A 17505-nucleotide genomic window follows, 5' to 3' on the forward strand; every position below is an offset into this window, starting at 1 on the left:
CTCCGATCTGTCGTCGTCCACCGTCTGATTGTCCTGAATTTTCAGTATGTTGTTCGTTATGGTCTCGCGCAACTTTTGACCGTTCGGAATGTTAATCGAAGATCCCGATCGCAGGCAAGAGACCAAAAACCGTTCGGCTTATTTTCTCTGATCCACCGCCGTCCACCGTCTGATCGTCATGAATTTTCAGTATGTTGTTCGTGATGGTCTTGCGCAACTTTTGACCGTTCGGAATGGTGATCGAGATTCCGATCAATGACGAGAATCTGACAGAATCACTGAAGCCTTTTTTCCTTTTCTCTCTCCCCTCTCTTTGGCTCCCCTGGTGATTTGTTTTCCACGTTTGGCTCCCCTTGTTTATTTATCATTGCCCCCTGGTAATGGAGTAGTGATTAGGATTTGTTTTGAATGGATTTTTAGTGGGTTAGGTTTAGTTTGTTTATTTGTGGTCATTCACGTGAGATGAAGAAATGGTATTTTATTGGGGGATAGTGGACTACTTAATTAGTGGAGGAGGGAAAAAATGATAGTAGAGAACTATGTGGAAAAACGAGGTGTCTTGTATTGTTGGTGGAGATAGTGCTTGTAGTGGAGCATGGTGGAAAAATGAGGTGGCTATAAATATAATTCTTTTGCAGATATATAATGGAAGGCAGTCTACTTCGCTCAGATGAAAATCATATATCTCTACACTTTGTTGATACGGTAACATTTTAACGTTTTAATTTAATTTAAATTATTAATAATATTTAGTTATTTATTTAATGCATGATTATTATATTAATAATTAAATATCTCGATACTTTGCTGATACGTAACATTTTAACGTTTTAATTTAATTTAAATTATTATTAATAATTAGTTGATTCATTTATTGCTTGATTATTAGATTAAGAATTAATTTTTGTAATTATTTATTTTTAGGAGAAGGACCGTGTATTAGATCATTTTATTAGGAATCTTAAGTTAGTGATACTCAGCCGTGTTTTGTCGTATTTAGTAGAGGCTGGATTCAGTTACATAGGTAGATATCAGGGTCACTGTAAGATAGAGTCAGACCTGATTTCTGCCTTAGTAGAGCGGTGGAGGCCGGAGACCCACACATTCCATCTTCCGTGCGGAGAGTGCATGATTACGCTTGAGGATGTTTCTATGCACCTGGGGCTTCCGGTGGATGGAGATGTGATATCGGGGATAGCTTCCGGTTCTTGGACTGCTTTGTGTCGGGATAGTCTAGGACGTGTCCCAGAAAATTTTATCGGATGTAGGATACCGTTAAATTGGTTAGATGCTAATTTTCGGGAGTTGAGCGCAGACGCCTCTGAGGATGAGGTTAAGATGTATGCACGGGTATGCATACTGCAGCTGATAGAAGGGTTGTTGATGTCGGATAAATCGCGCAACCTAGTTCACTGCATGTGGTTGCGACATCTTAGCGACTTTCGTCTCGCCGGATCATTCAGTTGGGGCTCGGCAGTTTTGGATTTGCTGTACAGGGAGATGTGTGGAGCCACTGACTACAGGCGTAATGCTATCAGCGGATGTCTCCTGCTGCTGCAGTCTTGGGCATGGTATCGATTGCCCTTTTTATGTCCCGTTGTGAAGAACCCATTCGTATTTCCACTACTTCTGAGGTAATTATAAAATGATTTTGTATATTAATAATTTTATACAGCGTATAACAAATTTTTTTCCTTGAATAGGTGGTCTACTGATAGGAAAAATCATCAGGAGCTACCTGATGATTTAGAAAAGATTAGGGTGCTAATCGATCAGAAGGCTGGCACACAGGTATGAATTTTAATGTTTAAAAATCGATTTTAGATTATAGCTATATAATTAGATTATTATTTTGATAAAAATTATATATTATTTGTTTTAGTTTAAATGGGTGCCATATTCTACTGATGATGTGAGGGCGGTGATCCCACCTGAGTTGAGGGTCCATTAGATGTTTGGATGGCGATGGTCCCTCTGATCTGTTATGCGACCGTCGAGTGGCACTCCACTGATCGCGTGCTCCGGCATTTTGGTTGTTTTCAACCAATTCTGGAAGCACCTCGCAATATGGACGAGTTGCATAGCTTAAACAGACGCGGCAAGACAGATACAGATTGGCTGGTTAGGCATCATGGGTGAGTCGTGTTGTGGGATGATCGACATCGGCGCCTTCCCCGTAGAGAGCCCATTTTTTATGACCTCTTGATGTATGCTGAGGATTATTATGAGTGGTTCAACAGTAATGGGAAACCGTTTCTACTTCCCGAGGATGCACGATGGCAGACCTTTCCACGACGTCGACAGAGACGTTCACCGACACAGTACCATTGTCCCCCGACTCATGGACGGAGAGCAGGTGCATCTGGTTCATCCTCAATTGCACCAACAGGACCTTCCCAGCAGCCACCGCAGCCATATATGATGCCGCAGCCATATATGATGCCGCCATCGCCTTTTCATTACCAGATGCCGCCGCCTCCGCCTTCACCCGGTTTTATGACCCCGCCACCGCCACCGTCACAGATGACCCCTCCTGGAGGCTATTATGGGTCTATGTTTGCAGACCCGACTTGGGGTTCATATGCTAGAAATTTAGCGGGTTCAGCCTCATCACCCATGGCCGCAGCACAGACACCGCCTCCTGTACAGTTTTCACACTCAGCGATGTCTGGGTTTTATGAGTTTTCCCAGTTTTCGCAGGCCGGTGGGATAGTCAGTCATACACCTCCAAGGTCCTTATTCTACGGAGGTGTTTCATCGTCATCAGCTCCTCATGTACCTGCGCAAGACGATGACGATGACGATGGTGATGATGATGACAGCGAGGAGTCAGAACCAGTGATACGAAGAAATCCTCCTCGAGACCGACAGCCACCGCCCTGCGGAACACATTCGCGTCGCATGCATCGATAGATTATGTTTTTTATTATATTTGTATTTACTTTATTTTGTTAAATTGTAATTTTTTATTATTTCTCATTTAATACTTACTTTATTTTGTTAAATTTGTTGGACTTTTTTAATGTATTTCAGTTCATTTTTTTTTATTACCATTTAATATCAGTTATTGTAATTTGGTTATCATTTACCATTTAATACTTATTGTTATTAGTTTGTTAAAATTTAATGATTGTGTTTGTTTTTTTAATCTTCATCGGTGATTATCAAATGACATTAACTTGAATTAAATGCAAATTAAAGTAGAAGAATTATTATTTGATAATAAAATACATCATTTCCTCATCAATTGTTACTTGATGACAACAGAAGTGGACATGTTTTTCTAGTGTGTCTTGGGTTTCTACAATGCCCACATCTTCTGTCTTGTCTAGATTTTTCTCTAATATCCATATCGCAATGAATTCGATTGGATTTTAGACGACCACGCTCCCTTAATAAACTCAGATTTGGTACAATCGGAAGCCAATCTTGAACCTCATCAGGGTCTTCTCCATTACCTATGGGGGGAAACTCAAATTTGTATACCTTAAAAACTTCAGATAGTAGGTATACGGGATACACAAAATGGTTAGTCTTGATGTTTATGCGAGCAAGCTGCTATCACATGAGAGCATGGATACTTCAGAGCTTGAAAAAACCCGCAGTCGCACGTTCTGTCCTTATATTTACTCTTAACGACACAGCTTCAATCCCTTGGAGAGGTCGCGGCAACTCTGTGACACAAAACATTTCATGCCTTCTAGAGAAGCTTGTTACAGACATTCCATTTGATGCAGTAATTTTTTTCTGTAGATCTGTAACTAATTTAGGGTGATAGACATGACCGCCTTGCATCCAGGTTTGAGCTTATCCCTCGAGCTTCGCAAAAAGCGCCCCCAATGTATCGAAGACAATACCTATGTTGGACAAAGGGTGGTTGCCACATTGGACCCAAAGACTCCATTGCTGCTTTGATCCCAGCTCCACGATCTGAAATGACACAGATGTTTTCCCTTGTGATAACATGTACCCGTAAATTTTGGAGGAAAAAAGCCCAAGAAGTTGTATCTTCTCCTTCGACAAGAGCAAAAGCAACTAAAAGAATGTTGCGATTGTCATCTTGGACAACTGCCAATAATAAAACTTGCTTGTATTTTCCATACAAGAAAGTCCCGTTGATCTGGACCACATGCTTGCAGTATTTGACAGCATTAACACACTGTGGGTAACTCCAAAAAACCCTGTAGAATTGGCATCGATCGTGAAGAACTCGATCATTATGGTATGCATAGGAGGTTTTGAAGTCCACAATTGTCACAGGATTCAACATTTGCACCAGCCTAAACCAACCTGAAAGTTCGTTGTAAGATGCATTCCATTCGCCATGAAGTTTGACAATGGCATTTTGTTTTGCCAACCAAGCTTTTTTATAGGAGACAGTGTACTCATACTGCGATTGTATAGCTGAAATCAACACTACAACAGCTATATGAGAACTTGCTTTGACCATGGGCATGATGGCTTGGCATATCACTTCAGAGTCCAAGTTAGGATGATCTTGGTTGACCCCTCCAGCACAATATGTGTGAGGACCGTTGTATACTGTTAGTTCCCATCTGTTGTTTTTCCTCTTCCTCTTCGATACGCGAACCATCCAATTGCATCCGTTTTCGCGTTGGGCACAATAGCATACATATTTTTCGGTCGTGGAGCGGTCTACTCTGGACTGAACAGAATTATGGATATTGTAATTTTTGATAGCCATCATCACTTCTTCTTTGCTTGAAAACTCCATGCCTAAAGATAACTCACCATTATTTATTGATGAGTAATACCCATGGTCACCGAGATGAGGCATATCCGCAAATTCTGGCACGTACATTGCACCATAATCAGCTTCATACATGTGTGCAGGAGGGTCAGTTTGTGCCACATTTCCTGGAACTTCATCATCATCGGAGTTGAATTGCGGTGATTCTAGGTCAATGAATAATCCAGTCTCAGCACCATCCGCACCAGACTCACGAAGCGGTTCTTCTGGTGGAGGTGATGGTTCCTCCATGCTCTCCACATTTAGGTTGAAGAACCTACTACTTGCACGCCTTCCCCTTGAACTGGAAGGCATATCGACATTGAGATCGAAAAAGCTCGCAGTCGAATGCCTCCCCCTAGAGCTTGAAGTCATTGCGTCAAATGGAAACTGCACAGATGGTTGCGTCGATGGCATCTCCATATTAAGGTCAAAGGGATTTGCAGATGAATGCCTTCCCCTTGAACTGGACACGATGTTGCCATACGGATTGTTCGTCGACCTACCTCGGTACATATCGTAAGGAGTTGCGGATGAATGTCTCCCCATTATGGCATTAAAATCATTACACATTATTGTCGTCAGGCTGTCAACTTGATCAACTTGTTCAGTCAGCCCATAGTGGGAGCTTAATGATTGACCCCGAACAGCACGCACTTGAACAAAATGTGCATACATCTCAATAGCGGCGTCTGAATAATTACTTTGAGCTTCAACCATCATTTCAACATCATCATTGTTCGAAAGTTCGAACGCTGTATAAGTTAATGGCAACAATGATGTTGGAAATCTATACTGCAACGACGACACTCTTCTACTACTTCCAACATGAATCTTCCTCGAAATCTTCGTTATCAGCTCCTCAAGAGTTATGTTTCTCTTGAATGATATTTTAACACGCTCATTTGATACGAAAACAACGCCGGTTTCATATTCTCGAATTTCACCATCATAATAAACAATAGCTGAAAGTCGCGTCATTATTTGAGTTTAAAAGTGCGGCACTATTATATCTGCAAAAAAAATAAATGAACAAACCTGATTTAATAAATTATATATGAACGAACATATAACACAATAAAATTTTTACACATCAACGTAAATAAATTAAATAATATAATTTAATATTATTACCTGCACCGCAAAACTATTTCGACATATGCTCCCGCTTTCCAATTTTACAAACACAAAAATTAATTGAAAATAATTAGTATAATATTTTTTTCAAATAATCATAATAAACAATAAATATAATAAAAAATTATAACAAAATTACCTTATAACGAAAAATCGCACGAACTTCTAAATAAAATATGAGAAGATTGCCAGAATTATTGACTCGTTGACGGAATTGTTGTATTAATTTATAAGTTGAGAGGAGAGATGTGAGAAATTAACCGACGTAGAATGGTATTTATAGCGAGAAAAGTTATACAAAACGCGGTACCTGCTCCGCGCTATATAAAATTATGTCAGGAGTAAAGGTATGTCGCGGTACCTGCCCCGAGCTATATAAAATTATGCAGTAAAAGTATAGCGCGGTATCTGATCCGCGCTATACCCCTACGTGGCGTATAGCGCGCTGCAAGGGCCGCACTATACCCACGTGGCACCAGCTCACCGTATAGCGCGGTGCAGGGGCGCGCTATACCCCACGTGACGCCAAATCATCGTATAGCGCGGTGCAGGAGGCGCTTTACTACTAAGGGTGTTAGATCAAAAAATATAGTCTAACCGGTATTAGATCAATAATATTACCAGTCACCGATGATATATCGAGAAAATCGCCTTTTATATTTGACCCAATAACTATATCAACAAATTACTTTAAAACAAAATACGCTGATTTCACACTCCAATCACTTTTTTCATCATCCATACACTTGGCAACCGCCAATGATTTTTAGAATACATTGATTGTTCCAAAAATGACATTACATATTTACTTTTAAAATAAATATTATTTTGCACCTTCATCGTCGTTTTCCTTTTTAGAATTTATTTCACCATTTTATTTATAACCAGCGAAATTAATTTGTAAAGTTCACAAACAAAGAAAACTCTACTATGAATATACTTTATAATGATTTATAAACTAATAATTCTCTATTTCTTTTTCTTGCCAGACTCGGGTAACTTTCAATAGCGTCGAAACCAACTTTTTAAATATATATATATATATATAACTTAGATTTACATTCAAGATAAACACTTAACCTTGGGAGATTGAAGGCACCAAGTTAAGAACATAATCTTGTATGTTTAAGCAATTGGAAAGGCATTTAGAGAAGCTACTTCTTTGGTTCACCTGTTTTGCTTGAAAATGTTTAACTGTAAAAGAGACTCAGACTCTGCTCTTTAAGCAATTTGATTTGATATTGGAGGATGGCCATTTCCATGCTAGACCACTTTATTTGTGACCCTTGTGTCCAAAGTGATTCGAGACCCTCTTCATTGGAAATTGTTAATGACGGATCAAAAATTATTTTTGAGAGTAAATAAATATATATTTGTATGAGTGAGTACAAATGAAATATTATGATGGACATAATTAATAAAATAAATAAATAATTGAAGAAAATTAAAATTTCATGATCAACAAATGTATATGATATTCTGAATTAAGCATGAAAATAATCTTATTGCTTTCTACAGCTACATTTGAAAATGGCATTACCAATATCTGCGATCAATTATAACATAAGTTTAAGTTAGCTAGTTTACACATTGATTCTATAATCCCAGGTAAATTATATTTATAGAAATAGTCAATCATTTATTAATTCAAACATTAATAAATTTACTTTTTATCATTCAATTATTACATACGATGTGTAACACATTTGATTTTTTTTTGTACAAATGTAATTGCATGATACGATTTTAATAAAAAAAATAACATGAAGTATCTCAACCATTTCATACAATTCTTTTTCTAATGAAATTTAGCACACTTTTTTAGGGTTCAGATCCCAAAGTAAACAGTTATGTAAAATTTCCTTTGTTCCTGCAATTTGAACTTAGGGAATTGACTAAACACCATGGTTAGTGGGTATGGAACTCAGCTTTCGTGTAGACAAAAAAGCATAGATTGACAACATAACGAACTTGGATTTTACTTTTAGATGCACAATGAGGCGGTAGAGCGAATAGCGGTGAAGCGAAATACAGAAATTGTGGCTCCGTTTGGAATGGCAGATAATTCATCAGGTAATGATTGGTGGATTAGCATGATAAATCATAGCCACTTACTGTATTCATGTCGCGGGTTAGATTCTATTCATGGGGAGTATTCCATTCTAAAAATAGAAAGTTCAAAACAATTGGGATTTTTAAAGATAGAATGCAGTTACTAATTCGTGATCTGACATGTACAAAATGAAAATTTCATTCTACATTCTACGAGAAATTTTATGAAAGCCTTTCATTTCATTTGCTTCTCTTCGATGGAAGTTTTATTTTCCCATAATGTATCCTAATTCTTGGCCTAAATCTTCTTATGATGACCGATTCAACCTCTGATTAAAAACATATACCTCATCATGACATGATCCGCTCATTGCATAGATCGTTAAGCAACCAAAAAACATGACGTTTATTTTTCAGCCAAACTATTTTCAAGTTGGTTGCGCTCTGATATTTGTAGTGTACCCTCTCTAATATAATATTTCATAAAATGGTTTACATTCGCTGAGATTTGCTCAATGATCCTAATGGAGCTTACTGGAAGTAGAGTTAAAAGGCGATGCCAGATCGATCAAAAATTAAACCCTAAAATCAACTAGGAAGGTAGTCTTAGAATATCGTGAAAGAAATCTATCAAATGAGGGAGCTGGAAATAGCAGTCACCATTCTGTCTGTTACTGTACCTAGAGGACAGAATGTCACACTGGTGGATGATGCATTCTATATGAGAACGTTGGCATCATGTCGGTCCATGATCTCCGAGCAAAATTTTGTAACCACAACCATGAATGAGATGTTAGTTGGCATAAAGCTCAAATAAGTTGGCCATCAAATGCAGTTTCTTTCCGGAGCAAATGGTTTGAAATAGAATAGCAAGCCTGCTCTCCACACTACATATATCAAGAATCCTAAAGACACAATATCCCAAATAATGTTCGCAAAAGCAGTCAAACAAAGCACAGTTAACTACACAGCAGTTTTGCTTGGTCGATCAAATGACATACTGACCTTCAACCATGATAACCAAAAGTTACAGCAGCTTTTAATGTAATGGCCAAAGCTTCTTTTTAGACCATACGTGAACCAGTCTAATCCTTATCAGCATCTTCTATATCTTCATCTTCGGGTACCCCACGAAGATAGAGAACATTATTGCATCTGTAGCACATAGTTCACATGTTATCAGTTAATTAAAAAAACAGTCACTGCATTCTTTTCTAAACAATGTTTTAGAACTTGTGTTGTTGGCAGATAAAGTTCAACAGGAGCCTGTCACAACATGAAATTTTCAGACACATCAGCAAAGACAGCCTATGGTAACAATTTAATAACTTCTTTGATGTTTAACAAAGTAGATGCTTCTGTCAATCCTTTAAAGAGATAACAAATCAGCAATTGATGTCAACCTTATAGTCTTTAGTACTCAACCAAATCAGAAATGGAACCCTAAATGACAATATCTACTTATTATTAAAGCCAGTGCAGGGAAAGCTCATGGTACATAAACTAGTGTATTACCTAGAACAGAATTGCAAGAAAACAACACATATTATCCAGGAAATATTCTGTAATAATGTGAGAGTAAGGAAAAGATTACTCCTGACATAAAGTAGTCCACACATTCAATAATATCTAAAGATTAATATAATCACAACAACAATATGCCCTCATAAAATAATGAAAGGAAGAACAAACTAGCTAACAGAATTGCAAGAAAACAACACATATTATCCAGGAAATATTCTGTAATAATGTGAGAGTAAGGAAAAGATTACTCCTGACATAAAGTAGTCCACACATTCAATAATATCTAAAGATTAATATAACCACAACAACAATATGCCCTCATAAAATAATGAAAGGAAGAACAAACTAGCTTTTGCAATAAATCACCTGATCAAAATTTCCCCTAAATTTCCAGTGAACTGTCCATCGACATACTCTTCAGCATTCCCAAGCTTCCAAAAAAGAAAGGGAAAAAACAATTCATTGAGAAGTGTTAGCAAAAGTGACCATGCAACACTGTGAGAAGTTTCTCTTCATTTTTTCAAAATAATAAGCTAAAGGTAATTAAAAAAAATGTTGTCTCCAGATTCCAAGTTTAAACAAAAACATTACACCTAAAATGTAATTAAACAAATGACCTAGTTGTATGGTAATTTCGATGTGTTTTATGCTATTTACAGAAACTAATGTCACACCTGCAAATTCATGTATGAATCAACAGAGGCAAGAAAACCTGCAAAAAGCACAGAAACAAGCACGAAGTTAGAATAACAACTAAAAACAAAAGATAAAATTAAGTAATTAAACATATTAAGAAAAGAAAACCATGGAATTACCTTTGTATTCCATCCCCCACTTGAGCTTCACTATAACAGTCTTTCCAGTCAAATTGTTCAAGAACGGTTTCGGGTTAACTGGTATTGTCTACAATGTTTAAACAGAAATTGAAATTTAGATGCCAAGTTACAGTAAAGAAAGAACACAGAGAAAAAAATGACGAATAAAATAAATTAGCTATCTAGATCACTTAACCCCCAAAGTGATTAATCAATAAATTTCCAGAAAATATAGCAGAAACCTAAAATATTAATAAACATAAAAAAAACTCACAGCCATGGAATGCGCGAGTAGAGGTGCGGCGGCTACAGAAAGGTGAGAGGAAAAGTTGAGATTTCGAAGCAGCCTTTTGCAGTTGGCTTGCTTCCACGGGGTTTAGCGTTCTTGATCTCTTGGTGCCGAGAATATGAATATAAGAGGCGTTTCTTTTAGGGTTTAATTTTACCCTAAAACAAGTGAGAAGATGGTTCTCTCAAACTAGCCCAATATTTCCTCTTTGATTGGCCCAGTTTTGAAAGTCCTTAAAATCCAACTCCAATTTCAACCTCAGAATTAAGCGCAACTCTTTTTTTCTTCTTCTTCTTTTTTCATTTATAAAATTCAATTCTTTGATAAAATTAATTTTGCTATGTCTTATCACCACACCTAATACATGTAAGAGAAATATTTTATTTATCTATTATTTTTATAAAAAAATCCACCGCAGTTCTGACGTATAATGATAATTTGAGAATATATTTGATTTTGTTTCGAATCTATATTAATAGAGAAATATGATTTAAAAACGAGTTTATAATGATATCTTTGATGATATAACTCAATGATCAAAATATACTTTTAAAATATTGCAATTTGAATCTTATTTGATTTCAACAGAAAAGTAAAGCAAATTTTAAGTTACGAAAAAACAAATTTGGACTTAGATGGGTGATATTTGAAACTCGTATATAAAGTTAGCAAACGATGAAACTTATGGTTAAAAATTTTAACTAATGACACAAACCAAGCGACCTTAGTGATTAATGAACTTATTGTTATCCTTGATGTTTTATGTTCGAACACGTAGATGTCAAAATATAAACATTTATTGTTAAATGGTTGAGAGTATCTGAACATGTTACCTTCTATTTACCCTAAATTTATCCCAAAAAATTAACTAATGAAATTTATTAATTCAAAGAATCTTAAAAAGAAGATGGAGTTGATTAATTTTTTTAGTTGAGAATTTCTAGTAACTTGTTTAATTTTGCTTGAATAATCAAGTTGTTATTATATACTCATTGCTTTGACGAACAATAAAAAGTTGAAACAGATATGGTAAGAATTTCAACATAACAAATTCGTAAAGTGTTAGTTAGTGTCAAAATGTAAGAATCGAGTAATTAGAAAGGTTGATTAAATTACTGGGTAGACTTCATTGTCCCATAGTACATACTATTATCGTATCAGATTCTCAACTTTTCAGATTTTGAACAATCAATTCAATGGTCTTTTTTTCTCTCCGGAGTAATGATTTGATTCTGCCATTATCATCTGGTGCTCCATTTTTGTTGTCCTTCGTCACTCCCAAATTAACGTCCATTGGCTAACAATGGCTACCATTCCTAAAGAATATGCACCCATTAGGGATGTATAAAATTCGAGCCAATTTTTTTAAAAAAAAAATCAAAAATTTCAATTTGATTTCATGTAAAAAAATCAATTCAATTTGATTAAAATTATAATTTTATAAATTCTACTTGACTAAAAAAAATTAAATTTGAGTTGAGTTATATATAATGGACAACTCGATTTTTTTTATTAAATAGAGAGGTATTACATTTCTAAGACAAATATTGTTATTCTAACCCACACCATTGACCACTCGGTCAATTAATGGATCTCGATAACTCAAAATTTTTAGTAATTAGTTGATTGATTTTAAATTTAACTGTGGTCTCATCATATATGTATATCACGTATGAAAAAATTGAAGAAATATATATATAGTATATGGTTATAGAAAATTGTCTAAACTGAAATCAAATAGTGTCATTACATTATAAAGATTTACAATTAAATTTAAATAGAAATTTAAAAACGATGTTTGAGTTATAAAATATAGCTCATCAACTTGAATAAATCAAGTTTTTTAATCAGGCTCAATCAAATACTCACCCATACCCATAATAGTATTTACTTGGACGTTAAATTTAAAATATCTTAGATGATTTCTGATGATTCAATCATATTATAGTTATTTATACTTTAAAAATTGTCGTGTATTTTTGTTGAGTTAAATTTCGTTAATCCAATATACATGTTATTTTTGTTAAATGTTTCATTATTGTTTTCTTCTTACCTTATATACTTTTTTGTCTCGTTAGACCATACTGAATTTTTCAATTTATTCTCATTTATTATCAATATTTAGGTATGTTATATTCAATAATAAGTTATGATATATTTTAATTAGATTTTATAATATTTAAAGTTTTAATTTATCCTAATTGTTTCTAAAATTCTTTGATAACTAATATGATATTTGAAATTTCACAATAACATCTGAGCCGATATTATATATATTAAAACCATGAAATATGAATGTGCATATGTTCTGTAGGGATGGCTTTTGAATGACTCTTGTACATCCATTGGAAGTAATGGAATTGTGGAGCTTTTTCAGCTTCAGCATCATAGAAAGGGAAATGAAAAAGGAAAGTTTGAGAATGTGGTGAAAAGAACGGCGACCATTTATTTCATTATTATCAAATCCAACAAGTTTAGGTTCCTAAATCCATCCCAAATCTTGGACTAGATAATGGCCAGTGTTTATCCACTAAGGAACCCTGCAAAACAAGAAAGAAAAGGCCGGCATCTTTGAAATTCTATTCTTCCTCGCATTTAGTTTTACATTTTATTTTTCCTGGGTTGTAATTACGACGACAAGTGCCGATAGGCGTTTCACATGTGGGTTTGAATTTCCATTTGTGGGACACATACAATAATGAGAATAACCGGTTGGGTTAGCATGGGACGGTGATGTGCGTCGCATGAATGCTTTGTGGCGTGGCCCATGTGTATTCAAACTAAGCTGTAAATCGGATCGTGTTCAGAGAATGTTGCTAACCCATCGTTCTTACGCTTGTAATTCAAACTTGGATCAATCATTTCATTGCCATTAGTCAAAATTTACCCAAAATTCTTCTTTTATTTAATCTGTTTTCGACGGTCATACATTCCATTGTTCAAAGTACTTCAACTTTTCCCTTGTTAAATAATATATAAGGTACATTTAAATTAAATTCAAAGGCAAGATCTTACTTTCCATCTTGATTTGCATGATATGGTGGATTCTTGTAAACTTTTTTATAAAGGAAAGAAGGAAACTGTTGGAAGAGAATCCCAAACTTTTTTGATTGGGAAATGTGTTAAGAAGGCTCTTCCATGAACCTTAGGATTAGACAGAGACAAATTTATACGAATGATCATATAATTGAAAGGCGGTGCCAATTGTCACCTAACTTTAGCTACTTTCAACCCATCAGCAAGACCATCTCTAAAATTATTTCTGGATTTTTTTATATTAAAATATCAATTCCATATCATATTTTTAATCTTACTATTTAGTATTTACAGTAAAATTCAATTATGCCATTTATTCTATGAGTCTTTCAACAACAGGCAATTGCACTTGTTTTCTGTTTATTTGTGTGGTTTGAGTTGCAGGACAAGGAATTCATTCATTGAGAGCCAAAAAACAAGAGAAACATGAGCTGCTAAATTATGGGCCCCTCTCTGGACGAAAGAACGCTGATGATATTAGTCAATCATGGCTCCCATATCAATATCCAAAATAGAAAATATATATTATCGGCTCAAACTTTTAAATTTTTAAAATTAATTATAACAATTATCAAAACTTTTATATTTAAACTATTATTGAATTTTAAAAAAGTGTAAAGTATTAACTGAATTAAGATTCAGCTGTAGGTATTTATATGTATTGAAGTTGTGACGATTAAAGTAAGAAAAAGGAATGAAGGTTTGGCAAAGGAGGATGAAAGAAGCAGGCGGTGGTGAAGCGAAAGAGAATCATTTCATTTGGTACGACTTGTTTCTTCTGCAACAAAAGAGATGTGAACGTCAGTCAATTTATGCTTAAAAAAAGGTGGCATTACTCTTTCACTTTTTCCCTCTTTGTCCACAACCATATCCATTTTCAATATTTTTATAATTCAACTCCATAATCTAATCACTGCATCATCATAATTGTGTACATGACTCAACAACCTATCACTTCCCATGTTTGTATGCATAACGGCTGGATTAAGATCTAATCCAATTAGGTTTTTATTAATCTATCTGCTATGCTATTTTTGATGATCAAATCTACCTGCTATGCTAATAAGAATATTTTCAAGAACTGTAAGCAGGTATAAAAAATAATGGTAAGCAGGTAGGGGCTTTACAGCAGGCACAGTCCATGGCTTTACAACTCAAACTCAAAAAGGTCAACTAATTGGCCTTTCAACTCGAGTTGCTTTTTGTTTTGGCTACTTTTTCCCAACATAAATATTTGGTTGTTTCACCTTTTCACCACTTGCTTTGCCCAATCTATCCCTACAAATACAAACAAAAGGCCTCTAATCCCTATCCACTTACCCTGTCAGCTTCAATTCAAGCAACTTCATTCCCAGGTGGACCACACTTCATTGCGAAACAACGGACCCAATTTCTCTAAGCCAATTTTATTTCAAAACCAACTTGTATTAGAGCGGGGAAATCAAAACCTGTCTTGCTACTTACTTAATTGTGTCCCCCCAAAACATGATATGATTTTGATTTTTTACGAGGAAAAGACCGTTTAACAGAATGTCACCATGTCTAACACTCACAACAGTTGAACTAAAGAAAAGGAATTATATATTACATTATTGTCAAGCAACACAACTTAATAGAGTAGAAGAAAACCAAGCCTTTCATGTTCAATACCAGATTTGTAGCACTTCACTTTGCGCATGTGGCGTGTGCTGTCCAATTGCTTCCCCCCAAGAGGATTTTGCAATGGAATCATGTGCTGAGGATATGCAAAACTATATATGAAGTAACAGAAAAAGAAACTCCTCGCATGGCAAATCACGCCCACATACATGAAGATTATCTTATATTAGCTTCACATTATGTTATATTATTAAACTGGAATTGAGATAGATGTACCCAACATTGAGTAAGATGGGTGCCGATCGTTTTCCTAACCCATATTTTTTTCCACCTCGTCCCAAAAGATTACCATCCATTCCACCAACAAAATTTGAAAGATCTTGGTTAGTCCAAACTTCAAACACCAATTTGCTTTTTTACACCTTTAATCTTTCTGAATAATTAAAAAGAGAAAAAAAAACCCAAAGAAACCGTCAATCCTACCATCATTTCATCTCTTCACCCTCACCTCTTGTTTTTTGCAAGTTTCTTCAAATTCGGACCCTTCATTTGGAGGACTCTCCAAGGCCCTCTTCTCTTGCTCTTCATCTTCCATAATGTCGTCTGAATTTTTCTCCCTTAAATTTCCACTTTTCAAGTTCCTCTCCGCCCTTGTCTTCAATGCCCCCAGCAACTCACTGACGGCTTTTTGCTTGGAACACCGGTTCTTAATTAGCACTTCACTAATATCAGCTGGGGTCATCTCTGCCTTGTCGACTACTTCAGCAAGTTCCTTTGAAAATTCAGCATCGAAATCACTTTCATCGTACCCCAGATAATTCTTCAACAGTATCATCAATGCAGGGTACGAGCAATAGCTCATGAAAATATGCATATCCATCCTCCCACATCGGAGCAATGCAGGGTCAAGCTTCTCAATGTGGTTCGTTGTGAACACAAAAATCCTTTCACTCCCACAGCAAGACCATAACCCATCGGTAAAATTCAACAGTCCCGAAAGGGTGATGGAGTTACCTCCATCTTCACCAGGACCTGAACCCGACCCACATCTCATTTCAGGGTCATAGTAATTCCTTGCCTGTACTTTTGTTATTCTTCTTCCTGTTAGTCAAATTAATTGAACAATCAATATCTTCAATCACGATAATCGACTTGGAACTTGTTTTCATCAACAGCTTCTCAGCTCAGAATTGTTATGGACCTCGGTCAATTCGAGGTCATAAATATCATAACTTAAGTGATTAGCCATTGCTGCAATCATGCTGGATTTCCCTGTCCCTGGAGGACCATACAGCAAGTAACCCCTTTTCCAGGCTCTGCCGGCCTTCTGATAAAAGGATTGACCATTGGCGAAATCCTTGAGATCATCCATGATCTCTTGCTTCTTCACGGGATCCATAGCCAATGTGTCAAAAGTGCTTGGATGCTTAAATGGAACCGACTCCCAAGGATGTCCCCTGGAATCCAAAGACCCACCTCGAGAATTGGTGTATAACAGCCTGTCTTGATTCTTTCTACGGATTTCACTGGCCTTCTCCATTATGTAATCAAGGTAGGAATCAAGAATCAAGGACTTGTCTCTCTTCCTAATTCGCAGAGTGAACCCTCTCTTCTCCTCGGGCAATGGTCGCCAGGAGAAGGTTTGGGCTTGCCTTTGGGTCACAACGTGTTCCCAAAGCACACTGACGCCATTGAACGTATCGACGATGCAGTCATTGTTGGAGAGACCGAATGTTATGGCGCTTGAATTGAGCGCACGGGTCAGACTCAAGCGGCTACCGTTGATGGAAACAGAGGAACTTAAATAGAGTTGGACGGCGTTATAGAGCTCGTTGGTGTTGACGCCGTCGATCTCCGTGATGTCAAAGTAACAGTAGGAAGAATAGATTGAAAAGCCGGTTGAAGAACTTGAGACAAGCAAAGCGAAGTTCGGGTGGGAAAATGACCTGGAGGAGGCTCTGGCAAAAGGCCAAGACCCCAAGCAATGAAGCAAATGAAGTCCAATACTCTTTCATTGTGGCTGATTGAACTTAGAGCAATGGGTGGTGGGGGTGGAGATGAAGAGGAGGGAAGGATGATTGCTGAATTTATAGAGTAAAACGAAGGTGGGAGTGATGAAAACTGGAAACTTGTGGAGATAGGAAAGAGGGTATAAAGCAAAAGGAAAAGGAATTTGAGATGGCTGGGTTTAAGAGAGAGAGAGCGGATATAAGTACAACAGCAAGGTTGAAAGCAAAAAAAAAAAAAATGGACATGTATGACTTATTTACACGGACTGTATGAAAAACAGCCAGGTGATGAAA

The 17505-nt window shown here is 36.2% G+C and overlaps 1 protein-coding gene and 1 pseudogene across 1 annotated transcript; both read right to left on the reverse strand.

Annotated features, from left to right (window-relative positions):
- Positions 1 to 9011: 9011 nt before the first annotated feature.
- LOC120219043 (probable small nuclear ribonucleoprotein F) lies at positions 9012 to 10606 on the reverse strand. The gene is made up of 5 exons (XM_039215895.1): positions 10553 to 10606; positions 10279 to 10366; positions 10138 to 10175; positions 9830 to 9894; positions 9012 to 9094 (listed from the first exon to the last, which is right to left on the reverse strand). The coding sequence occupies exons 1-5, from the start codon at positions 10556 to 10558 to the stop codon at positions 9025 to 9027; spliced, it is 267 nt and encodes an 88-aa protein (XP_039071826.1). The 5' UTR covers positions 10559 to 10606; the 3' UTR covers positions 9012 to 9024.
- A 4914-nt stretch (positions 10607 to 15520) lies between these two features.
- LOC120219062 lies at positions 15521 to 17261 on the reverse strand (annotated as a pseudogene).
- Between the last annotated feature and the right edge of the window lie 244 nt (positions 17262 to 17505).

This window comes from Hibiscus syriacus, unplaced genomic scaffold (assembly GCF_006381635.1).
Source record: "Hibiscus syriacus cultivar Baekdansim isolate YM2019G1 unplaced genomic scaffold, ASM638163v2 tig00110204_pilon, whole genome shotgun sequence".
Taxonomy (NCBI): Eukaryota; Viridiplantae; Streptophyta; class Magnoliopsida; order Malvales; family Malvaceae; genus Hibiscus; species Hibiscus syriacus.